The sequence below is a fragment of the Canis lupus genome, chromosome 26 (genome assembly GCF_011100685.1).
Source record: "Canis lupus familiaris isolate Mischka breed German Shepherd chromosome 26, alternate assembly UU_Cfam_GSD_1.0, whole genome shotgun sequence".
In the NCBI taxonomy this organism is placed as follows: Eukaryota; Metazoa; Chordata; class Mammalia; order Carnivora; family Canidae; genus Canis; species Canis lupus.
Window position 1 is genome coordinate 26826757 of NC_049247.1, and position 27792 is coordinate 26854548.

General features: G+C 42.4%; 1 protein-coding gene and 1 gene segment (V, D, J or C); both read left to right on the plus strand.

Moving 5' to 3' along the window:
* Positions 1–27792, plus strand: part of LOC119869150 (immunoglobulin lambda-1 light chain-like) — a 1083218-nt gene that overhangs the window by 185445 nt on the left and 869981 nt on the right. The window lies entirely within an intron of this gene.
* LOC119866226 lies at positions 18307–27287 on the plus strand (the record flags this gene model as incomplete). The annotated part of the segment is given in 3 exon segments: positions 18307–18352; positions 18471–18769; positions 27276–27287. Coding segments are annotated over 3 exon segments (357 nt in total), but the record flags the coding sequence as incomplete, so codon positions are not given.

The window sequence follows — 27792 nt, forward strand, 5'->3', positions numbered from 1 at the left end:
GAATGAAACTAGACCACTCTCTTTCACCATACACCAAGATAAACTCAAAATGGATGAAAGATCTAAATGTGAGACAAGATTCCATCATAATCCTAGAGAAGAACACAGGCAACACCCTTTTTGAACTCGGCCATAGTAACTTCTTGCAAGATACATCCACAAAGGCAAAAGAAACAAAAGCAAAAATGAACTATTGGGACTTCATCAAGATAAGAAGCTTTTGCACAGCAAAGGATACAGTCAACAAAACTCAAAGACAACCTACAGAATGGGAGAAGATATTTGCAAATGACGTATCAGATAAAGGGCTAGTTTCCAAGATCTATAAAGAACTTATTAAACTCAACACCAAAGAAACAAACAATCCAATCATGAAATGGGCAAAAGACATGAACAGAAATCTCACAGAGGAAGACATAGACATGGCCAACATGCATATGAGAAAATGCTCTGCATCACTTGCCATCAGGGAAATACAAATCAAAACCACAATGAGATACCACCTCACACCAGTGAGAATGGGGAAAATTAACAAGGCAGGAAACAGCAAATGTTGGAGAGGATGCGGAGAAAAGGGAACTCTCTTACACTGTTGGTGGGAATGTGAACTGGTGCAGCCACTCTGGAAAACTGTATGGAGGTTCCTCAAACAGTTAAAAATATACCTGCCCTACGACCCAGCAATTGCACTGTTGGGGATTTACCCCAAAGATACAAATGCAATGAAACGCCGGGACACCTGCACCCCGATGTTTATAGCAGCAATGGCCACGATAGCCAAACTGTGGAAGGAGCCTCGGTGTCCAACGAAAGATGAATGGATAAAGAAGATGTGGTTTATGTATACAATGGAATATTACTCAGCCATTAGAAATGACAAATACCCAGTATTTGCTTTGACGTGGATGGAACTGGAGGGTATTATGCTGAGTGAAGTAAGTCAGTCGGAGAAGGACAGACATTATATGTTCTCATTCATTTGGGGAATATAAATAATAGTGAAAGGGAATATAAGGGAAGGGAGAAGAAATGTGTGGGAAATATCAGAAAGGGAGACAGAACGTAAAGACTGCTAACTCTGGGAAACGAACTAGGGGTGGTAGAAGGGAGGAGGGCGGGGGGTGGGAGTGAATGGGTGACGGGCACTGGGTGTTATTCTGTATGTTAGTAAATTGAACACCAATAAAAAATAAATTAAAAAAAAAAACCTGACCCCATTCTCTTAAATTCAGCTCCCAAAGCCTGTTCTTGGCATGAACACACGATACAATTTCACCAAATTGGGCAGACATGCCTTGGTTCCAGGGACAAGCTGCCCCAGGGAGTGACTTCATGTGGGTCAAGCCAGAAACAGGCATGCAGGCTTTCTGAAACATGGTAACCATTAGTGTACACTGTGCCCTGGTTCCAATGCTCTCACAAATGGGTCCTGAAATTCTCCTCTATAATAATGGTTAGTCTGTTTGTGGACCCCAATTAATTCTCTGGCTCCATGTCTGGCAACTCCAGCTCTCTGACCATCACTGGGCTGAGACCAGAGGGTGAGGCTGCCCTTCACAGCTCCTCCTGTGACAGTATCTAAGGGCTCACACAGAGCTCCAGGGATCTGAGACCAGATCCCCTTTCTCATCTGGTGGGAGCGAGGCCCCAGAATCTGCTCAGGCTCAACCTGTAGCTTGTTTCTGCTTCTCCTGCTGCTGCCACATGGGCACAGTTCCATCCAGGGGCACCACCTGGGAGTGAGGGCTCCTCCTTCCTTTCCATCTCCCAGTTACTCACAGTTGCCTCTTCCTTGACATAGGGCTGCAGAGGACAGAAAGGGCATCCTGCATCGGGTTGGGACACATAGTATCTTTGCACTGATGTCCATGGACTGGGACTGGCAGGTCCAGTGTGCTGTCTCCCACCTAACATCTGAGGCATCCGGGGTCTCCATCCTTGGTCATTTACTGGCCTCTAGAATTTTCCACAGCTGTGCCATATTCTCATTAGTCCTAATAGGAATTTTCTGTTTTTGTGCTCACTGGAGAGATTGTTCTGTCAGTTCTGTTCCACAGGCATATTTGAACATTCAGGTGGCTTGACTACCAGTTTGTTCCAATCAATGCTGAGATCTAACCTTTTTTTTCTTCTCGAATTGCAGGTGAAGAATGTTGTTGAGTATTAATGGAGTTAAAGGTCACTTTGGCCTGTTCATGATCTTGTGGGAACGTTCTCCTGGTTCACCCCATTAGCTGAAGCACTGGCTGTGGAGCTGAGTTATATATGTGGCAGAGAGTGTGTTACCATGGTATACATGTCTCTATCTTCTTCTAGTTTACGTGTTTTTTATGAGAATTTAAAAAACAAGTGGTGGGCAGCCCTGGTGGCGCAGCGGTTTAGCGCCGCCTGCAGCCCGGGATGTGATCCTGGAGACCCGGGATTGAGTACCACGTCAGGCTCCCTGCATGGAGCCTGCTTCTCCCTCTGCCTGTGTCTCTGCCTCTCTCTCGCTCTCTCTGTCTCTCGTGAATAAATAAATAAAATCTTTAAAAATAATACAAATAAAAATAAAAAACAAGTTGTGGTCAAAGAATCTCTCAAATCTATTGAGATAGTATAATTTTAGCTATCAAACTATTAACATGATGTCTTATAGTAAAGGTTTATCAGTGTAAAACTCAACTTGTATTCCTTGAATAAATCACATATGGACACAGAGTATTAATATATTAATCAGGTACTGTAATCTCTTGTTGGTAACTTATTTAGAATATTTACCTCAATATTTCATAGTATTGGTCTGCAATTTTTATTTTCTTTTAAAAATTATGTGTTTATTTACTTATTCGTTTATCTGCAATCTTTTTTTGCATATTGTCTGTATTTTATTTTTCTGGTATAGGTACCACCATTATATTTGCTTTCTATAAGAATTTAAAATTTCCAGTTCTTTCAGCATTTTGTAATATATATTTGAATTAAAAGCCAAAACAGAGATCCCTGGGTGGCTCAGCGGTTTAGTGCCTGCCTTTGACCCAGGGATTGATTCTGGAGTCCTGGGATCACGTCCCACATCAGGCTCCCTGCATGGAACCTGATTCTCCCTTTGCCTGTGTCTCTGCCTCTCTCTCTCTCTCTCTGTCTTATGAATAAATAAATGAATTCTTTTTTTTAAAAAAGCCAAAACATAGAATCATTTGACATCTGAAAGCTTGACATCTGAAAGCTTGAGAGTGTTTCCTGAAAAATGTATGCTTTTTTGTGGGATAGTTCCAATATAAGATTTTCCATTTTCTTCTAAGTCATTAGTCTGTTTAGTCAGCTCTTTCTAATAAAAACACTTTTTTTCTTCCTAAGAAAGTATGCTTTTAACCTTTTATCACTGGAGGTTAACAGTGACTTTTTTTCATATTTCATTTTCTTCCACATGCCATTTCTTATTTCAAAAATTTGCACATTATCTATTTTCATTCCAAAGATAGTAAGTGGTTATTCTATTCTGAGATTTGAGAACATGCTTTCATTATGTCCATTGGAATTACTGGTTTTCTATAATCTTCCTTCTTTATTTTCACATTATTTATGATGTGGTAATATTTCTTATTTCTCATTTTTTTCTTTTCTTGTATATGACAGAATAGTACATTCTCCATCTTGATTGTGTTTTTCTTTTATTTTGATTGTGTTTTTCTTTATAAAATGGTTCCACAGAGCACTTATTTTTCCCTTTTTTGAATATACTTAATGTTTAAGAGATGCTTCAGGTTTATAGCAAACTTGAGTGTGAGGTACACAGATTTCCCAAAGATGGTAGCAAAATGATCTTGCCTTAGCACCAAAACCAGGGAGCTCTTCCCAATATCTTCTGAGATTCTACTCAATCTCAAATATGGATCCCAGCTGATTTTCAAGATCCAAAGATACATTGAGGAATTCAATATATTTTATAAATTGTGGCCATCATTCCAGTAATAAAACTGATCAATCCTGTAAGATATGCTCTGACAGAGGCACTGCTCACACTCTGCTCCACATCACTGGGGAAGCAGGGTGAACCCCTCTGCTTGTTCTGCCTCTGCTCTCATGAGGTCCTCACTGCCAGGAACAACAGCCAGCATTTGGGTGACAACTCCAGGCATGTATGTCCCATGACTGAGTCTATGCGGCACTGACATGTAGCTGTCACTTAGAAAATATCTACCAATTCCTAATAGGACATTATCAGCTTATTCATCTCTACATGGCATTAATGGTTTTTCAGGAATCCTTCTAAAATGACAACACTAGGCATTATTAGGACTCTTACATGGCAGGGACATTTATACACTAAAATGATTCTATTGTGTTGATTATACTTAAGAAGTATTACACAGAAACCCCGTGGGAAATATCTGACTGATCCAAAATAAGATGATTTTGGTGAACATTTCAAAAAAGGAAAATTGATGAATTTGTGGGCATGTGGAATGTCCAATGAAGAATGAAAACCATGAACTAGTAATAGTGGAGCCATTGATGTGTGTGCAGGAGGTCACAAGAGTAAGGTGGGGATGATGCAGGCCAACTGGCAATTCCTCCAAATTAAGGTGAGTCTTTTTGAAGTGAGTGTTCTAAGAACTTTTAAGCACTTGTCCTATGCCAGCAACTTTGCACTTTGGCGTCCAAGATTTCCCTTACCAACAGCCAGCAAAACACATTATAGTTTATCCAAACTGATCTCAGTTTTATGAGAACTATGAACTCATCGATCTGTGGAGCGAATCCAACAGAAGACTTTTAGTACATTTATCAGCCATCTGCCCCATAGTAATTCCCTTATAGGACACATGACACTAGAGACACAGAGAAAAACAAAGGCTATTGCTGGGAGGAAATGGATCAATAACCAAGAATTACTTCATTTTTACCAAGAGTTACTAAGCCCAAGGAACAAACTGGTTCCACAATATATTCTCCTGCTAATCTAAATTTAGAAAGAGAGAAAAAAAGGCCTCTTGCCACACTTGCCTTCATCAGAATCAACAGACAGAAATTCTGGGGGGCTATAAACTTAAGAAATCTTAACTTCTGCTGACTTAACTTCATCTGATTATGTCAGATGTCCCAGGATCTCAGCTCTTGCCTCTGAGTCAAGCCACGTCCAGCAAGTTCGAGTGTCCTGCCCAGTATGCCACCTGTCAGGGAGGAAGAATTTCCTTGGCTCTTCATGGTTCTTCAGGCTGGAAGAAGAATCAAACTGACAAGGAACAGATGAACAGGACATTAACAAATTTAGTTTCATATTGATGAGGAATCCACACACATTTGAAATTCAAAAGATAGTCATACAACAGGAAGCTTATCTGATATCCTGAGCAAAGGACAAGGAAAGGGGTCTGGGGATACAATGGAAGGAAGTCCATAAGCAGGTATGTGAGAAGAGATGTATGGAAAACAGATGATGCCCTGTTATGCAGATATTTTTATTAGGTAAACAGAGATCTCTGCTAATAGCTCTGTTCTTGATACAAACAGGTAGTAGAGGGGAATAGAAAAGCTTTTGCTGGGTTGCTGGAGTAGTGAACACTTTTATCTCAAAATAATTTCCAAGGCAAAGGAGACCATCTTGGGGTGGGCTGTTCTTAACCCTATCTCATCAATTTGATGATGAGGATGATTTCATGTGTCTCTACAACTCTCAAAATGTATCAAGTTAAAACATTTAAAAATGTGCAGTTGATTCTAAGTTGCTTACAACTCAGTAAATCTACCATAAATAGCTTCCAATCTCTTCAATAAAAGTGTCTTTCTTACCATCTTTCCATGAAAACTCTCACTTTCCAGCTGTTTTTCTCATGTGAATATGGAACTTTTTTCCAGAAGCAACCACATATTGGGTCACAAATCAGGACTCAATTGATACGAAAGATTGGGATTGTCCCCTGCATATTTTGAGACCATAATACTTTGAAACTTGAACTCAATCACAAGAAGAAATTTGGAAGAATTTGGTTAAAGACCATCCTGATAAAAGATGAAAGATCAACCAAGAAATTAGAGAAGAATTCAAAAGATTCATGGAAACCAATGAGAATTAAGATACAACCATTCAAAAAGATTTTTAAAAAGGATACAACAATTCAAAATCTTTGGGATAGAGTAAAAGCAGTCCTAATAGGAAAATGCATTGCAATACAAGCATCCTTAAAATAAAACTGGAAAAAACTCAAATACATAAGCTAACATTGCACCTAAAGGAACTGGAGAAAGAGCAGCAAATAAACCCTACACCCAGTAGAATAAGAGGTCTAATAAAGATCCGAGCAGAACTTAATGAAATCGAGACCAGACGAACTGTAGAACAGGTCAACAAAACCAGGATTTGGCTCTTTGAAAGAATTAATAAGGTAGATAAACCATTAGCCAGCCTTATTAAAAAGAAGAGAGAGAAGACTCAAATTAATAAAATCGTGAGTGAGAAAGGAGAGATCACTACCAACACCAAGGAAATACAAACGATTTTAAGAACATATTATGAGCAGCTATACGCCAATAAATTAGGCAATCTAGAAGAAATGGATGCATTCCTGGAAAACAACAAACTATCAAAACTGGAGCAGGAAGAAATAGAAAACCTGAACAGGCCAATAACCAGGGAGGAAATTGAAGCAGTCATCAAAAACTTCCCAAGACACAAAACTCCAGGGCCAGATGGCTTCCCAGGGGAATTTTATCAAACGTTTAAAGAAGAAACCATACCTGTTCTACTAAAGCTGTATGGAAAGATAGGAAGAGATGAAATACTTCCAAACTCGTTCTATGAGGCCAGCATCACCCTAATTCCAAAACCAGACAAATACCCCACTAAAAAGGAGAATTATACACCAATATACCTGAGGGACATGGATGAAAAATTTCTCAACAAGATACTAGCCAATAAGATCCAACCGTACATTAAGAAGATTATTCACCATGATCAAGTGGGATTTCTCCCCGGGATGCAAGGCTGATTCAACACTCTAAAAACAATCAATGTGATAGATCATATCAACAAGGGAAAAAACAAGATCCTCTAAATGGATGCAGAGAAAGCATGTGGCAAAATACAGCATCCATTCCTGATCCAAACTCTTCAGAGTGTAGAGATAGAGGAAATACTCCTCAGCATCTTAAAAGCCGTCTATGAAAAGCCTACAGCAAATAACATTCTAAATGGGAAAACACTGGGAGCCTTTCCCCTAAGATCAGGAACAAGACAGGGATGTACACTCTCACCACTGCTATTCAACATAGTACTAGAAGTCCTAGACTCAGCAATCAGACAACAAAAAGAAATAAAAGGCACTTAAATTGGCAAAGAAGTCAAACTCTCCCTCTTTGCAGATGACATGATACTGACCATAGAAAACACAAAAGACTCCACCCCAAGATTGCTAGAACTCATATAGTAATTTGGCAGTGTGGCAGGGTAGAAAATCAATCCCCAGAAATTAATGACATTTCTATTCACTAAGAATGAGACTGAAGAAAGAAGTTAAAGAGTCAATCCCATTTAAAATTGCATCCAAAAGCATAACATACCTAGGAATAAACCCAACCAAAGAGGTAAAGGATCTATACCCTAAAAACTATAGAACACTTCTGAAAGAAATTGAGGAAGACACAAAGAGGTGGAAAGATACTCCTTGCTCATGGATTGGAAGAATTAATATTGTGAAAATGTCAATATTACCCAGGGCAAATTACACGTTTAATGCAATCACTATCAAAATACCATGGACTTTCTTCAGAGAGTCGGAATAAATCATCTTAAGATTTGTGTGGAAGCAGAAAAGACCCCGAATAGCCACAGGAATATTAAAAAAGAAAACAAGAATTGGGGGCATCTCAATGCCAGATTTCAGGTGGTACTACAAAACTGTGATCAATAAGACAGTGTGGTACTGGCACAAAAACAGACACATAGATCAATGGAACAGAATAGAGAGCCCAGAAATGGGCCTTTAACTCTAGGTCAACTAATATTTGACAAAGGAGGAAAGACTATCCACTGGAAAAAGGACAGTCTCTTCAATAAAAGGTTTTGGAAAGTTGGACAGCCATATGCAGAAGAATGAAACTAGACCATTCTTTTACATCATGCACAAAGATAAACTCAAAATGGATGAAAGGTCTAAATATGAGACAGGAATCCATCAAAATCCTAGAGGAGAACACAGGCAACACCATTTTTGAACTTGGCCAGAGTAACTTCTTGCAAGATACATCCATGAAGGCAAGGGAAACACAAGCAAAAATGAACTATTGGGACTTCATCAAGATAAGAAGCTTTTGCATAGCAAAGGATACAGTCAACAAAACTAAAAGACAACCTACAGAATGGGAGAAGATATTTTCAAATGACATATCAAATAAAGGGCTAGTATCCAAGATCTATAAAGAACTTATTAAACTCAAGAGGAAAGAAACAAACAATCCAGTCATGAAATGTGCAAAAGAATTTTACAGAAGTTTCATAGTGCAAGACATAGACATGGCCAACATGCACATGAGAAAATGCTCCACATACCTGCCATCAGGGAAATACAAATCAAAACCAAAATGCGATACCACCTCACACCAGTAAGAATGCGGAAAATTAACAAGAGAGGAAACCACAAATGTTGGAGAGGATGTGGAGAAAAGGGAACCCTCTTGCACTGTTGGTGGGAATGTGAACTGGTGCAGCCACTCTGGAAAACTGTGTGGAGTTTCCTCAAAGAGTTAAAATAGATTGCCCTATGACCCAGCAATTGCACTGCTGGGGATTTACCTGAAAGATACAGATGCAGTGAAATGGCAGGACCCCTGCACCCTGATGTATATAGCAGCAACGTCCACAATAGCCAAACTGTGGAAGGAGCCTTGGTGTCCATCGAAAGATGAATGGACAAAGAAGATGTGGTCTATTTATAAAAAGGAATATTCCTCAGCCATTAGAAACAACAAATACCTGCCATTTGCTTTGACGTGGATGGAAGTGGAGGGTATCAGGCTGAGTGAAATAAGTCAATCAGAGAATGACAAATATTATATGGTGTCATTCATTTGGGAATATAAGAAATAGTGAAAGGGATTATAGGAAAAGGAGAGAAAATCAGTGGGAAATATCAGAGAGGATGACAGAGCAGGAGAGACTCCTAACTCTGAGAAACAAACAAGGAGTAGTGGAAGGGGAGGTGGACAGGTTGTTGGGGTGACTGGGTGAGGGACACTGAAGGGGCAATTGAAGAGATGAGCACTGGATGTTATACTATACATCGACAAATTGAAATCCAGCAAAAAAATTTAAAAAAAAGAAGTGGCATCATTGTTAGGAGAGATGATAGAGAGATAGATGATAGATGATAGATAGATAGATAGATAGATAGATAGATAGATAGATGATAGATAGATAGATGATAGATAGATAGATAGATGATAGATAGATAGATAGATAGATGATAGATAGATAGATAGATAGATGATAGATAGATGATGATAGATAGATAGATGATAGATAGATAGATAGATAGATAGATAGATGATAGATAGATAGATAGATAGATAGATAGATAGATAGATAGATAGAGGGCAGCCTGCCCGGGTGGCTCAGTGGTTTAGTGCAGCCTTGGGCCCAGGGCCTGATCCTGGAGACCCGGGATTGAGTCTCATGTCGGGTTCCCTGCGTGGAGCCTGATTCTCCCTCTGCCTGTCTCTCTCTCAAATAAATAAATAAATAAATAAATAAATAAATAAATAAATAAATAAATAATTTTTTTTAAAAAAAGATGATGATAGATAGATAGATAGATAGATAGATAGATAGATAGATAGATGATACTGTCACCAGAAGAAGCCAGGTAACACTCCCTGGTTTCTTCTGAAATTCAAACTAGAGTCATATACACTTATACACTCCAGGGATCCTTGATCACCTGTTTTTTTCTGGATCAGAAGGTGCTTTGGTTAATTCAAGTGTTGAGGTATCACTGACCTCCAGCAGGAGAACACATACAAGGTGACTATTGCTGTTAGATATGCCAAGATAGTGCTAAAGCTTTTGGAGTGTTCTGGACCCATGGAGAATTGAGACAAAATCTCTTTTTCCACTCTCTTGGCCTGGGGACATCACCTTTGATGTTACTCAGGGGCTGACTTCTATTGTAAGATCTCTAAAGACCCTTACTTTTCCTGGAAACAGATGATTTGACAGTGTTGTATCTTTTCCTTTTGTTAAATTTTTGACTTGATAAACTATTCTCCCCATGTTCATGTTTTCAAAGGTAGACTCTCAGAGATAGAAATTACTCAGTGGAGATGTCAGAGGACCAACATTGTTGATTCCACCTCTTGCTCTAGGAATTAATAACAGATGCTTCTCATGTAAGTGCTTCAATCTGGGCTTCAAGTTATAAAGACAATATTCAGAAATAAATGACATTCAGTAGAGAAAAAACAAACCACCAACATTTATATATATATAAATATACATATACTTAATCTCATTTGAAACATATATTCACAAAAACTCTGAGAATAATGGTCCACCAAACACCTGGCTCCCATGCCTACATAAGCTACACAGAATTTAACCATCACAGCCCCGACTCTTTCCTCAGGATGTGGAATTGGGTAAGGTGTGAGGCAGGTGTGCCCTAGTTGGGGCTTTAAGGCTCAAAATTTCAGATTGTACCAACCACAACCTGGACTCCCCTCATCCTCCTGGACCTTACTCACCAACCAGATAAATGGTTCTTGAGCTCTGGCAGGGGTTCCACCCCAGTCCTGCCCCAGTCCATGTAATGTGGACCCTGCCCCTTGCTCACAGATCTCTTCATGTCACCCAACTGATCCAGCCTCCATCAGGGACTGGGATCCCAAGACAAAAAGCCACCCTTTACTGCCTGGAAGGAGCAACAGCAGTGGACAGAATGGTGTGACTTTGACACATCAGTGTTGGGATATTTCCTCCAACCCTGGGCTTGTTAGCACAACCATGCACTCTGGGATCCAGGTTCTCTTTCTGTCTGTGCCTCACACTGCCTCAACAGCTCTTGTTATCACCTGAGACTCAAGCCAGACATCCCTGGCTCACAAATCCCTTGGAATCCAGGGCTCTCAAAGCCCCAGGCCTGGGGATATGAGATCCCACCTTCTTAGGCTCCCATAGTGAATAATCTCTAACCTGCAGTACTAACAAATTTGACTTATCATTCTGACTACTAAATCTTCAGAGCGTTTCCTCATCTGGTCACATGAGGAGATGATAAATGAGTTGGTCACCCATGTCCTTATAGCCCCCCCCCCTCACCACATAGTATAGAGACATCCTGGCTTTCTTCTCAGTTTATGTTTAGATATAGTGGCTCCCAAACTCGATGAGTCTCTTTACTGAACTTATCTCATCTAACCCTGCTGGGGGTCCTGGGCTTTGTACTCCGAATCCTCACATGACTTAGGCTTTGAACAAGGTGAGCAGGGACCCTAAATCTTCTCTCCGCTTATTTTTTTCTATCTTGTAGGTTCCTGTTTCCACACTCTGAAGACATGTCCATCCACCATGTTGGGGCCAGACTTCAAGAACTATATCCTCTAGAGAAGAACAAGCAGCAACACAGAAACAAATAGTGTGTCCTGGCAAGAAAAGCACCCAGGAAGAAGCCCCAGAAATGTGGCCCTGGGAATTCTTGTCCTATAGCATCCCAGAAAGAACCTCTGGTTTCAGGTCTGTCAGGGAATGAATGCTTCCTGAGGGGATCCTGTCCTAAGATGAGGCTGACCACAGAGAGTAGATATGGAATGATCTTGACCCAGTGCTCCATACCCTGAAGGAATGAAGACTCAGCCCTCCTCCATCCAACTACTGCCAGCCTCTCACTCTGTCCATTGCCTGCCTGTGGCTAACATCACATCCAGGGTGACCCTACTCTTATCTGAGGCACCACCATTTCAATGATCTGTGGCTGTGAACATGGCTGGACTGTTTCTAAAACATGTTTATGGATCCAACTGTCTAGAAATTCCATATATTGGCAAAAGATAAATAATTCACATTTAGCTTCTACTACTACTGATACATGGAGAAAGAGAATATAGGTAGGTATTTTCTTTAAATATGAACACATTTTATGACCCTCTAACACAAGAAAATTTGACACATATAGCAGAAACCATAAACCTAACAACATTGAGTCAATACATAAAATAGAGAAATATATTACACTTTTCACAGTTCAATGTGAGGCCTACCAAAGCCATTATTGATACTATTGCTATTACTATTATGATTATTTTACCAATTACTCAATCAAAAGTAATTCCTATCAAAACCATAAATGTACAAACTGGCTTTTAATTGTACCTGCATGTTCTCGTTAGCATCATTGCAATTGAATCAAATTTATATAAAATAGCACTCCAGTTTATGTGCAAGGTGGCTCAATTGTGACTAATACATAATTTTTGTCACTCAATCCCTGTCAGACCATCTGCAGTTGTTTTTTCCTGCCTTCATAGAACATCCCAAATAGTTACCCCTTGTGCTCTGAGTTCAATGCCACACACAACCTCAGGTAGCGGGGTTCCTGTAGACTTGGGGCCTTGTTCTGGGAGGACCAATCTTAAAAGGCAATCACTGCCCACAGTGTTTGGAGAACTGTCGATTCAATGAGGAGGAAAAAGTGACAGATGACAAGGATTTTCCTAACAGATGAAGCTAAAATTGAGGCCCCATTAGCTGAGTTCTGGAGATATCTCCTGATGACCTGGATACTTCTCCCTTTCACCCTCTTCAGTCACTGGACAAGGGGTCCTTTTGGCAAATGAAAGGATGTGAGGGGCACCTTTTAACACTTCTCTTTCTGTTATTCAGCACAAGTGGTCGGGCATCTCATTTTTTCTACTCCCTTCTTTCCCTGCTTCCGTGGTCTGGCCCCTACATTACAAAACTTAGATGGCTATGAATGAAAGTAGAATACATCTATGTGTGTGTGTTCTCTCTCGGTAGGTGACAGATGGATAGATATATAGATAGATAAATAAGATAGATAGATTAGATAGATAGATATAGATATATACACAAGGAGAGAGGAAATGCATCTGTGTATATACATTCATATATGTTTGTATAGCTTTGGGATGCCTGGGTGGCTCAGCAGTTAAGCATCTGCCTTTGACTCAGGTCAGGATCCCCCGGGATCAAGTCTTACAACGGGCTCCCTGTGAGGAGCCTTCTTCTCCCTCTGCCTGTGTCTCTGCCTCTCTCCCTGTTTCTCTCATAATAAATAAATAAATAAATAAATAAATAAATAAATAATATTTTTTAAAAAGAAATGTTTGTATAGCTTTGTTATAAATTGATATATGTGTGATATATGTGATATATGTGTATATATGTGTATATATTATAATGCAGTATATATATATATATATATATATATATATATATATACACATACATACATACATATACAGGGATCAAACATCTTCACTCATACAAGGTCAAAGCCAGAAGACATCATGAGAAGTAATAACAAATATGCTAGAAAAATCCTCTAAAATTTTACATAGCATGTGGACTAAACTTATTTCTGGTCCTAGAAAATCCATGTACACAACCCTACATTAACAGTATGGCATGGGAAAAATTAAGGGAGATGTTCTCTACTTTGTGCTACTCCCTGCATTTTCCTGGGCACCTGGATCCCTGGGCTCCTCATTTAGTCCTCATTCCATTACAGGAGTGGTTGGGAGGGGAGGAAGGGGTATCCTTTCATGGTACAGTTTCTGTTTGGGATGATGCAAAAGTTCAGACAGGTGGTAGTGGTAAACATTTGAATGTGCCTAATGCCATGCAGCTGAACACTAAGCAATGATTCAAATGATCCATTTTAGGTAATGTCTATTTTGTTACAACTACAGAATTACTTATCCAAACTCCAGAACTATATAAACAAGTTATACTGCAAAAAATGTCCTCCCATCTTTATATATTTTATCATATTTTAACATAACCTTATCATTAACAATTTATGCTAATTCTTGGTGTTATTGAACATATTTGTGTCCTGCTCACATTTAATGCCAAGACCTCTCATCCCAAATGTGAGTATATTTAGAAATAGATTTCAAGGAGATAATTTAATTAAGGGTCCATGAGTTCAAGAATAGGATCTGGCTCCCATAAGGTGTTGATCATATAAGAAGTAATAGGACAGTATGGTGTGTGCACAGGGAGAAAAGACCATGGGAGGAAAAAGTGGGGAGCTGACCATCTGCAACCCAAGGAGAGGTGACTTGGGAGAAACTAAACATGCTGCCACCATGACCTTGGGTTTCCAGCCTCCAGAGCTCTGAGAAAACACATTTCTCTTGTTTCAGCCACTCATTCTGTGTAATTTTCTTATGGCAGCTGCCAGACTACAATACTGTCCTACTGTGATGATGATGATGGTGATTACTATTATTATTATTACTATTATTTTCAAGCATAATGGCAGACAGAATGACATTCTTACACCATTTGTCAGAATGCTGTCACCCGCACTGACTATGATATTTTAGTTCAGTTCATGTGTTTTCCCTTCCCTCTGAATCCCGGATCTGTTCACAACTTGCCCTCACCTACCACAGCCAACTTTCCTGACTGCCATGATTCCAAACCAAAGCCATGGGATTCCCCACATTGGAAACTGAGACCCACAGCTCTGAAGAGGCCACGGATGTTTCCAGAAAGCAGGACCAGGCTCTGGCTTCAGTGCAGGAGTCCTCACAACCTGAGGTGACATGTTTCTGACCCCCAGGGAACTGTGTGGGCTCAGGAGGGTCAATAACCTGAGGGGTGCTGGCAATGTCAATGACCCCGCAGACCTCTGTGGGGCAGGACCCTGCTCAGATCTGTCAGGTGTGTCATCTGACAACATCTGTGACCAGTCGTGTTTGTTGCCTTTGCTGGAGAGCACAGGGACATCGAGTAGGAACCACAGTCCTGCTTTACAGTGTCTAAAGTCATGCCTGACACCTGTGGGATCCACATCAGTGCCTGTCTTGAGAGACACAGTCCTGGGGGTCTGCTCTGTGACCCCCAGGGGTCACAGAAGTGTCTCCTCCTCCAGAGGTGGGCACATTCCAAATGAATAGTTAGTTGTAGGGAGTGATTCCTGGGAAGGACTGAGGGTTCATGGGGCAGAACTGGTATGTCTGTTTCCCTTCTCACCCCAGTGCCAAGGATGGTACTGGCCCAAGGGAAGTACATTGTTGGTGTCTGCTGAGTGAAAGCTGAAGGACTCTGCCATGGAAGATGAGAACTTGGATAGGGCTTGGGGTAGGCTCCAGGGTAGTAGAATCAGGGGGTGCATTCTATGGAAGGACAAGAAGGGCAGGAGTCCTGTGGGGACACCTAAGAAATATGAAGTGGGACCAGAGGAATTTCAAGGAGTTGCATGTGAGTTACATAAACAGGCTTTGGTGCAGGAACCGGGGAGTCCATATCTGTGTGTGAGAAGTAGGGTCTATGTGCAGCCATGAGGGCGAAGCATATGCTGTGAATCTGAGAGAACTGACTTCTCAGTCTGTGCCTTCATCTTTGTCAAATACCAAACTTAGAGGGAGTAGATTAGACGTGCATGAATGTGCAAGCCCAGCTCAACACTATGTTGAGGGAATGAGACCTGGGATCTCAGCCTTGGTTTGGGACCTGAGGGACCAAGTGCTTCTGTATGGCCTGGGCCCTTGTATCTCTCCTCCACGTCATCACAGTTCATGTAAGGAGAGTGGTCCCTGTCTCCCCAGAGACCAGCACCTACCTCCCAGGCCATATCACTGCCCCTTCCCCTCCAGCAGTTTATCACCTGCCTCCAAATGGAGCCATAATCAGAAATTCCTAGTAAGGATTTAAAATGGGAAAACTATGGACAGAACACAGGAGGATCTCTGCATGGCCATGTGCCAAGGAATGCCATCCAAATGATGTGTCCACACCATGCCCCATGAATTTGACCAGAACACTCAAGGGATCCCCAGCCCCCTCTTGTCTGTGGGTGGTGGCTTCTGCTGGTCTTTCCTGCTCCTATAGTCTGCTTCAAGGTTAGAGCCTTGAGATAGTGATGTGGTGTTTATGTGATGTATACAGGCCTCAACCCAGTGAAATCCTCTTCATAAGCTCATGATTTATTGGCCATTTATGAGCATCCTTTTGTTGTGCTGCTGCCCAAGAGAAGCCTCATATGTAAGTCCCCTTTGTTTATGAAAACAACCACCTACTAACCTAGATAGAGTGACCTGAATCTTTGGTTCCTCCCTGCCCTGTGAGAACAGGGGCCAGTTTCAGCTCATACCTCAGAAGCTCCCTAGAGTGTTGGAAACTAACAGCAGGTGAGCAGAGCTGGGTACCTGCACCCAGGCACCTGGAATGGAGCAAGGAGGTGTGAAGGCCAAGGGCAGGCTGTGGACCGAGAGAGCATGGAGAAGTTCAGAGTTGAGGTGATGGGGTCTCAGCAGTCATCAGTTGGCTCCATATTCCCAGGTTGATCACTGGCCTGGTAGCATCAGCCACATGGACTCATTTCTCTGTAACTGTTTTCACTGTGTGTCTAACACTTGATATTTTCCCCCACTTGTTTATGTGTGTTATTACTTACCTACAAAGCTCAACAGCCAGCCTGACACCAAAGAGAAATTCAACACTGGTTTTGTTGAATGAATATATGAATTCACCTCAACACAAATTCCATGAAAAGGAGTAGATCTGAGGCAAATGTAACGATTTCTGCTTGGGTACCTTGTTATTTTTGGAGGTCTGAGTTGATTGGAGAGGAGATGTGAGCTAAGAACCAGATATTGGGACAAGAGAAATTCTTAGGGCAGCCCTGGTGGTGCAGCGGTTTAGCACCGCCTGCAGCCCAGGGTGTGATCCTGAAGACGCTGGATCGAGTCCCACATCAGGCTCTCTGTATGATACCTGCTTCTCCCTGTAACTCTGCCTCTCTCTCTCTGTCTCTATAAATAAATAAATAAAATCTTAAAAAAAAGAAAGTCTTAGAATTTCCTTGGGAAAGGTGACAGTATCATGGGCTGGATTCCATGGGTTCACGTGAGGGATGAAGAATAGGACATGATTAGCTTCCAGCTACTGGATGAAAAATCCAGAGGGAGCAGCTGGAACATAGACAACTAACGGAGCACAGAAGACAATTCCCTTGAGCAAATGAACATCTGCTAACGTTTCACTACTCAGTTTCAGTACAACTGTCATTTGTTTATATAAGGTTGAATTTTGTAAAACCCATCTTAAGGTTAAGAAATACTAATATGTACCTCTTCAAGCAAACTTCTTTGAAAAGATCCCATAGTGGCTAATCTATTGTAGAATGATGGAGCAGGACTTCCGTTTTGACACATGGTAAGGTCCTTCACGTGGAGAAGGAGAAGATGGAAGCAGTAAATAAATGTCTGAGAATGGAGTCTCTCATCGAACTGTATTTTTTTCACAGTTTAACATGCTGTGAACACAGCAACTGCAAATGACATGCGTGATGCTTCTGTCATGATACCGATTAGTGCAACCATTTATTTTGCAACAAATGAAGGATTGAAACACAATGCAATTTATGTGACAGTAGGTTAAACTCTTATTTTAATGTGTAATAGTTTAAAAACTTACAATGAATGTGTAATCTATGTTACATTCCAATGAAGTGATATGATGTTTACTGTATTTTCTCTGGGATTTAAGTAATTTAAGCTGACATTGATGAACATTCTTGCATCTCCCAAAGATGGGGACTCTTTCCTGGAATGAGATACCAAAGTAATTGGGCACTTGTACTGGAATCATTGTATCTAGAAATTATGCAGAATTATGTAAATAGACAGGGACATGTTGAGATACAGAAACCAGCTGTGATCTCAGGTTTTAGGGCTACATGTCCTGCAACCAGCAGGGGCAACGTAGGACTGACCTGTGGTCCCTAGTCAATGGCTTAGGGAGGACCATTCATTCAAAGGAGCTCAAGCCTGAGGGCTGACCCTTGTGCTTCCTGCTGGGACTCAGCAACTATGTCCCCTCTGGTCCAGCAGAGTCCCCTGAGCAGGGACCTGTGTATGGTCTCAGCAGGTGCTTCCTCCCAGGCCTCCCCAGGGTGAAGGATGCTTTCATTCTCCTCAGTGTGTAGTGTGAGCTGAGCTCCAGCACCAGAACTCAGACGGGCCTGAGCAGTCACACGATAGAGCCTTTTTGCATGGGCAGCCCCTCCTGTGGCAGAGGGTGGAGGAGAAAAGAGGGCCTGGGGCAGCCCAGCTCACAGTGGGACCAGAGGCAATGTGACCATGGCATGGATTCCAGTATTCCTCTTGCTCGTCTTTCACTGCACAGGTAGATAAAAGACTCTGGGGACACAGGAAAGCCCTCCAATCTGTGTAGGAGCACTGCTACTATTTTGGAGGAAAATTACTTTTTCTTCCCCATCACCCATGAGTGTCTGTGTTTGCAGGTTCCCTGTCCCAGCTTGTGGTGACCCAGCCGCCCTCCCTCTCTGCATCCCTGGGATCATCCGCCAGACTCACCTGCACCCTGAGCAGTGGCTTCAGTGTTGGCAGTTATTCTGTAACTTGGTTCCAGCAGAAGCCAGGGAGCCCTCTCTGGTACCTCCTGTACTACCACTCAGACTCAGATAAGCACCAGGGCTCCAGGGTCCCCAGCCGCTTCTCTGGATCCAAGGACACCTCGGCCAATGCAGGGCTCCTGCTCATCTCTGGGCTGCAGCCTGAGGATGAGGCTGACTACTACTGTGCCTCCGCTCATGGCAGTGGGAGCAACTACCATTACTCACAGTGTCTCAGATGATGAGTAAGTGAGACAAAATCTCCTGGTCCACACGCCTTGTCTCCGATTTTTCATTTTTCAGTGAGACACTAATTTTTAAACACATTTGGGGGGCACTGTTCTGCAGAATGACCTGCCATTAAACTAAGGAATAAGAGACACTCATGTTTGAATGGTAAGTGAGGCAGCATATAACATCCCAGGAAGACAGGACAGAGGAGGTATCAAAGCCCAACTGCACATCCCCTTGGGGTCTGGCCAAGATAAGCAAGGATAAATTGGCTAGAACCCTAGTAACAGACACAGTCTCCTCTCTGAACCAGCTACACATGAGCTTGGACCAGATCCTGAAGACTCTCCGTGACAACACACCCACCTCTCTCTCCTCTTCTCCCATCTACTCCCCTGTCCCTCAAGCTTTGGTCTCCCTCTAGCACTACAGGTCTTATCTCTAACTCCATGTCAGTATTTCAGAGGAAGCCAGAAATGATCTTGCTGTAGTTTCCAGGCGCCATGGTCCATCTCTGGGGGTAGAATGACCAGAAAGTAGAGCTGTAAGCAACCTCTCATATTCTCCTCCTGTTTCTGTCACTCAATAAGACCTGGACTTCTGATTCAGGGACATGTTAAGGGGTCTGCGCTCTAACGATTTCTCATTGCCTGACCAATCCTTCCCCATGGAGAAGGTCTTTGAGAAACTGGGCTTAAAATCCAGAATCCAGGACCCTAGATATGGAAAAAGATCCCTGAGAGTGTGCAAAATCCACAAGAGTCCACTTGGCCTCATTTTTGGTCAAACACACAGAGAGACACACACAAACACAGGTCTCTCTTCTCTCTGGATGTATAGTTTCCTGGACTCAAGTTTCTGGACTTCTCTGTTTCTCCAGAAGTCAGTGTCAACCTGTGCTCACACAGCAGTCTACGTTACAATATCCAGGTTGCAGAATCCCCATTAACTGGAAACCCCAGAGACATCAAGTGTGACTGGGGCCCATCCCCAGGGCAGCTAGGCTGTGCCCTAAGCAACTGTTTCCCTGTGATGAGGCTTATTCCAGGAATCCCAGGGTGGGTCTCTGTCCTCATGGGAAGCTCAGCCTCCAAACATCTCTGAGCTCCAATCATTGCCTGAGACTGATCAGTACCCTCATGTTTGGACCCCAGCCTCAGTGCTGCTCCCATGGAGCTCAAAGCCCATGAAGACATGGGACACACCCTCCCTGTGCTCTCAGAGCTGGGCTGTCATTGCCTCAGTCATGTCAGGCACACCTCTGGCCAGGCTGGACCTCTGCTGGAAAGTCTGTCTTTTGGGAAGACAAAGGGTGTATGATCTCAGGGACACTGTCCCTCTTATCTCCACCTCTCCATCACTCAGCTGTGGGGCATTAGACAGAACCTTCTGGATAGAGATGATCTTGGGTAACAGAAACTCATTCTAGTCATTGGTGACTGAATGAGCACTTCCTCTCTCCTGAATATGCTGTACACAAGGCAAAGGAACTTCAGATGTGTCCATCCCAGAGAAAAAAATCTGACCCCAAGTAGTTCCATCCTAAAATCTATTCCTGGTAATTCCATGAATGTGATGGCTATAAAGTTCATAGGAACAGGCCTTTCATCAGGTTCCACTGGGAAAGATGTGATGCTTTCCTACCTGCAGGGTAAGACCCATTAAAGAAAACTCATTAATGAAATAATATTAATATGAATATTAATGATAATAATAATAAATAAGATGTTTTTAGAAAAAAGTGTAAACAACTATTCACTGAGAACAGAAAATTCTTTTCCATTGTTTTTCTCTCCATCCATTTAATGACAAATTCTACTTTATATTCTCCCTGAAATAAGCACAGATATCTGAAAAATATATGCATGATTGTACTTGCATCTTCATCTTGGCATTGATTTTAAATCCATCTTGCTGAGCTGAATTTTGTTTAATAACATGCATCAATTTTAAGTACACTGTAGGCTCAGTGATGACTAATACATACACTCTGTCACTGGCTCCCTGTCAGAGCATCTGCAACTGTCACAACTACCCTCCTAGATGTTCCAGCATTTGTCCCTCATGCTCTGAAGTTGGTAGCACACACAGCCTCACGTGGTAGGGCTCCTGCAGCCTTGTGTCTGTGTGCTGGGAGTACAGATCCTGGAGGGAATCACTGCCCACAGTGTGTGGGGAGAACTTCTGCTTCAGCAGTTGGGACTAGTGACAAATGAGAAAGATTTTTAGTCCGTGACTCGTTAGCCTCCAAAGTCACCTCAAAAGAATTGTTTTTGTCTCCTCAAAGCAACTGGAACTTCAGAGGAAGGAGAGCTCTGCAAACCAGGGAGGACTCATATTAATTGAAAGACCTAGCGGGATCCCTGGGTGGTGCAGCGGTTTGGCGCCTGCCTTTGGCCCAGGGCGCGATCCTGGAGACCCGGGATCGAATCCCACATCGGGCTCCCGGTGCATGGAGCTTGCTTCTCCCTCTGCCTGTGTCTCTGCCTCTCTCTCTCTCTCTCTGTGTGACTATCATAAATAAATAAAAATTATAAAAAAATAAAAATAAAATAAAATAAAAAGAAAGACCCAGCATCCTACATAGAAAATACCATGTGTCCCTAGGGTTCTGGCACTGTGCTGGACTTGAACCTGATCTAAAGAGGAGTTTTTTATATAATTTTTTTAAGATTTTGTGATCCCTGCGTGGCGCAGTGTTTCGGCACCTGCCTTCGGCCCAGGGCGTGATCCTGGAGACCCGGGATCGAGTCCCACGTCCGGCTCCCGGTGCATGGAGCCTGCTTCTCCCTCTATTTCTCTGCCTCTCTCTCTCTCTATCATAAATAAATAAAAATTTAAAAAAATTTTAAGATTTTAATTATTTATTCATGAGACACACACACACACACAGAGGCAGAGACATAGGCAGAAGGAGAAGCAGGCTCAATGCAGGGAGCCCGATGTGGGACTTGATCTCAGGACTCCAGGATCATGCACTGAGCCAAAGGCAGATGCTTAACCATGGAAACACCCAGGAATCATTAAAGGAGTTTGTATAAGAGATCCCAACTCAGTCCTCATCCATGAAAACCAAAGAAGTCATGGGCAGACTCAAACTGAAGAGTCTCAGTAAAGCATAAACTCTGTCCTCAGGGGAATGGGAGGCCACATGAGGAGACACCGGCCAAGCCCCTAAAGAAAGGGACAGAGATCAAGCAGTGGAGTGACAGTAGTCATGCCTGATGGGGTCTAGTCACCATTTCACACAATGGTATGTCTGGATATGACACCAGGGGTAAGATCATGGCCATTTCCTGAACACTGAGGAGTGATAAGAGCTGGGACCTGCCACCTGCCACCACTGTGTCCTCTTCTCAGGATTCAGCTGTGATCTCTGGATCTCCATCACTTTGTCTAACACAGCTCCTCCCCTTGCCCATCCCCCAGTCATCCTCAGTCAGAGGGACCTTACCCAGGGCCAGGGAGTGTCAAGGAGCTGAGGTCTCATTTGCATGGATGGCCCCTACCTCTCTCAGAGGATGAAGAAGGGAAGGGAGAGATGAGGGGAGGCTTTGCTCAGCTGTGAGACCACAGAAGACAAGATCAGGGATGACCTCCACCGTGGCCTGGTTCCCTCTCCTCCTCACTGCACAGGTGACTGGATATGGGGACAGGGGAAGGGGCCCTGAGAGGTCGTGTGAGTCCCTGCTTCCTCCTCTTGTCTCCAGACCCCAGCATCACCCTCTCTGTGTCTCTGCCCCTTGCACGGTCCTGGGCCCAGTCTGTGCTGACTCAGCTGCCCTCAGTGTCTGGGGCCCTGGGCCAGAGGGTCACCATCTCCTGCTCTGGAAGCAGCTCTAAACTTGGGGCTTATGCTCTGAACTAGAACCAACAATTCCCAGGAACAGATTCCAATTTCCTCATCTATGATGATAGTAATTGATCTTTCTGGATGCCTGATTAATTCTGTGGCTCCACATCCAGCAGTTCAGGCTCCCTGACCATCACTGGGCTCTGGGATGAGGACAAGGCTGATTATTACTGCCAGTGCCATTACCATAGCCTCCGTGCTCACACATCCTCCAGGCTTGTGGGGATGTGAGACAAAATGTGCTGTCATGGGGTGCCTGAGTGGCTCAGTCGGTTGGACGTCCAACTGTTAGTTTCTAAAGGGAATGTCCTTTGTCACAGCTTCCTACAAACCTGTGTCCTATGCTTGCAGAAGTGATTCCTAGGTGTAAGTCCCTAAGTTAAGAACTATGTGGATGACAGTAGTGCACAGATGTGATGACACTGACAGCCAAAGAGGCTAGCCCAGCATCACTCACTGAGACTCCCCCCAGGGCCCTTTCCATGACCTCCTATTCCAAGAGAGCATATCCATCTCTCTTCAGTGCTGCAGGAGTTCAGATGGAAGGGGATCCATGGTCACCGGTGTCCCATATGAGAGGAAAGAATGTGAAATCCTGAACAAAAGGGGACATTTGTTCATCTGGACCTATCACTACTCTGGATGTGATCATGATCCTCATGTTGTACAACATACATATACATATTATTTCTTAGTCATACCTCATTATATCTGTAAGATACAATTCTTGGAAATTTATTTTAAAACCTATATTTTTATGGGCTCAGTTGGTGAAGTGTCTGCCTGCCTTCAGTTCAGGTCATGATCTCAGGGTCCTGGAATAGACCCCAATCGGGCTGCGCATCTATGCCATTAGTCTGATTCTCCTCTGGCTCTGTCCCTCCTCACTGTTTGTTCTCTATGTCTCTATCTCAAATAAATTAATAAAATCATTAAAACTTATTTTTCAATTTCTAAAAAAATCTCAAATTCTTTAAATTCTCCACTCATTCTATACATCCCCTTCTACTCTGTATCAGGTCATTCTCTGTACTGAGTGACCTCTCTCCCTATGAATTCATGATCAATCTCTGTTATTGAGAGATGTCTCTTGGGATCCCTGGGTGGCTCGGCAGCTTAGCTCCAACCTTCGTCAGAGGGCATGATACTGTATTCCCGGGATCGAGTCCCACATTGGGCTCCCTGCATGGAGCCTGCTTCTCCGTCTGCCTGAGTCTCTGCCTCTCTCTCTCTCTCTGTCTCACTCTCTCTTCTCTATGCCTCTCATGAATAAATAAATAAAATCTTATAATATGAGAGGTGTCTCTTCACTGAGAAAGTTAGAAAGGTATATCAAGATATTTCCACAATGCATTTTTGATGTGAAGCATGACATGGATAAATAAACAAACCAACCAATAAATAAACAAATAAAAAGCATTGTAATTACTTCTAAATTGAATATGTTACATAATCCCCAAAATATAAGACTAAATGTGTTTGGCTTAATAATTTGGCCCCCAATCATGCATATTTATTGGTGAACACATGTAATATTTACAAAACAAGTAACAATTTTAGAAAAAAAATGAGAGGTGCCAAGTTTACAGCAAATGTAGTGGATTGTGATTCATGTTATTGTATGTTACACATGCTTATGAAAAATGATTCAGCCCACATGTTTGTTTGTTGTGAATGTGTATGTGTGTGTGAGAGAGAGAGGTGCAGAGTCACAGAGAGAGAGGTAGAAAACAGTGTACTTTTCTGATGTTTTTCATGAGAAAGTTTGGTGTTGTGGACATTCAGGGGAAGCTGTGCAGGTCCACAGGCCTCTCCCTGACACCTCCTCACAACAGCCCATCCAAACTAATGGGTGGTCCAGGTCATGTTCTGACACGTGAGACTCCCAATGGGGACAGAAGACAGCGTGAAACCCCTTTCCCTGGGTTTCAGCCTTGTCCTCAGCCCATACAGCCAGACTGGATCAGCCACTGAAAGTCTATTTCTGGGGACTCCTGGACGCCCCATAAACTACTTCCATTTAGTACTCTTTCCTTCCACCATGTTCCCCCTCCACCTTGACTCCTGTTTTCTCATGGAGACCCCTCCCCATCAGATCTAGTCACAGCCTCAGTTCCTGCAGGGAGAGGGGTGCTGAGAAGTGGGTCCCAGGGTGCCAAATGCTTTCTTCTTGATAATAAAAGGAGGCTTCTTCTGAATCCCTTCCTTCATGTTACTGAGTCATTTCACACTTGAACAATGTTTAAGGCTCAAATTTCCCCAGAGGATCCACATTGGATCGACCCTCGTAATTTTGTTGGCCTGGATTAACTTTACAGGTGAGTTATTAGATATTGTTTATGTTGTCAGGGTCTCCTTTTAGATTCCCCAGCCCCTGGTACCTAACCTGGCTTCTTTAAAAAAAATATATTTCATTGCATCTGTATCTTTCGGGTAAATCCCCAGAAGTGCAATTGCTGGGTCGAAGGGCAGTTCTATTTTTAACTCTTTCAGGAACCTCCACACAGTTTTCCAGAGTGGCTACACCAGTTCACATTCCCACCAACAGTGTAAGAGGGTTCCATTTTCTCCGCATCCTCTCCAACATTTGTTGTTTCCCGCCCTGTTAATTTTCCCCATTCTCACTGGTGTGAGGTGGTATCTCATAGTGTTTATTTTTTACTTATTAATAATAAATACCACTTATTTCATGTTTAGTTGAACCTATTTTAGTCCCCTATTTTTTTAATAATAAACTTATTTTTTATTGGTGTTAAGTTTGCCAACATACAGAATAACACCCAGTGCTCATCCCATCAAGTGCCCCCCTCAGTGCCCGTCCCCCATTCACCCCACCCCCTGCCTTCCTCCCCTTCCACCCCCCCTAGTTTGTTTCCCAGAGTTAGGAGTCTTCCATGTTCTGTCTCCCTTTCTGATATTTCCTACCATTTCTTCTCCCTTCCATTCTATTCCCTTTCACTATTATTTATATTCCCCAAATGAATGAGAACATATAATGTTTGTCCTTCCCCGATTGACTCATTTCACTCAGCATAATACCGTCCAGTTCCATCCACGTCAAAGCAAATACTGGGTATTTGTCATTTCTAATGGCTGAGGAATATTCCATTATATACATAAACCACATCTTCTTTATCCATTCATCTTTCGTTGGACACCGAGGCTCCTTCCACAGTTTGGCTATTGTGGACATTGCTGCTATAAACATCGGGGTGCAGGTGTCCTGGCATTTCATTGCATCTGTATCTTTGGGGCAAATCCCAGCAGTGCAATTGCTGGGTCATAGGGCAGTTCTATTTTTAACACTTTGAGGAACCTCCACACGGTTTTCCAGAGTGGCTGCACCAGTTCACATTCCCACCAACAGTGCAGGAGGGTTCCCTTTTCTCCACACCCTCTCCAACATTTGTGGTTTCCTGCCTTGTTAATTTGCCCCATTCTCACTGGTGTGAGGTGGTATCTCATGGTGAGTTTCATTTGGATTTCCCTGATGGCAAGTGATGCAGAGGATTTTATCACGTGCTTGTTGGCCATGTCTATGTCTTGCTCTGTGAGGTTTCTGATCATGTCTTTTGCCCATTTCATGATTGGATTGTTTGTTTCTTTGGTGTTGAGTTTACTAAGTTCTTTATAGATCTTGGAAACTAGCCCTTTATCTGACATGTCATTTGCAAATATCTTCTCCCAGGTTGTCTTTTAGTTTTGTTGACTGTATCCTTTGCAGTGCAATAGCTTCTTATCTTGATGAAGTCCCAATAGTTCATTTTTGCTTTTGTTTCTTTTGCCTTCGTGGATTATCTTGCAAGAAGTTAGTAGGCCAAGTTCAAAAATGGTGTTGCCTGTGTTCTCCTCTAGGATTTTGATGGACGCTTGTCTCACATTTAGATCTTTCATCCATTTTGAGTTTATCTTTGTGTATGGTGAAAGAGAGTGGTCTAGTTTCATTCTTCTGCATGTGGATGTCCAATTTTCCCAGCACCAATTATTGAAGAGACTGTCTTTCTTCCAGTGGATAGTCTTTCCTCCTTTTTCAAATATTAGTTGACCATAAAGTTGAAGATCCACTTCTGGATTCTCTATTCTGTTCCATTGATCTATGTGTCTCTTTTTGTGCCGTTACCACACTGTTTTGATGACCACAGGTTTGTAGTACAACATGAACTCTGGCACTGTGATGCCCCCAGATATGGTTTTCTTTTTCAAAATTCCCCTGGCTATTCGGGGTCTTTTCCGATTCCACACAAATCTTAAAATAATTTGTTCTAACTCTCTGAAGAAAGTCCATGATATTTTGATAGGAATTGCATTAAACGTGTAAATTGCCATGGGTAATGTCTTCCTCTGTGAGATTTCTGTTCACATCTTTTGCCCATTTCATGATTGGATTGTTTGTTTCTTTGCAGTTGAATTTAATAAGTTCTTTATAAATCTTGGATACTAGCCCTTTATCTGATACATCATTTGCAAATATCTTCTCCCATTCTGTAGGTTGTCTTTTAGTTTTGTTGACTATGTCTTTTGCTGTGCAAAAGCTTCTTATCTTGATGAAGTCCCAATAGTTCATTTTTGCTTTTGTTTCTCTTGCCTTTATGTGTGTATCTTGCAAGAAGTTACTGTGGCCAAGTTCTAAAAGGGTGTTGCCTGTGTTCTCCTCTAGGATTTGTTTTTTTTTTATTTTTTAAATTTATTTTTTCAAAAAAAAATAAAAATAAATTCATATTTTCTTGGTGTTCAATTTACTTACAGAATAACCCCCAGTGCCCGTCACCGATTCACTCCCACCCCCGCCCTCCTCCCCTTCTACCACCCCTAGTTCTTTTCCCAGAGTTAGCAGTCTTTACGTTCTGTCTCCCTTTCTGATATTTCCCACACCTTTCTTCTCCCTTCCCTTATATTCCCTTTCACTATTATTTATATTCCCCAAATGAATGAGAACATATAATGTTTGTCCTTCTCCGACTGACTTACTTCACTCAGCATAATACCCTCCAGTTCCATCCACGTTGAAGCAAATGGTGGGTATTTGTCATTTCTAATAGCTGAGTAATATTCCATTGTATACATAAACCACATCTTCTTTATCCATTCATCTTTTGTTGGACACAGAGGCTCCTTCCACAGTTTGGC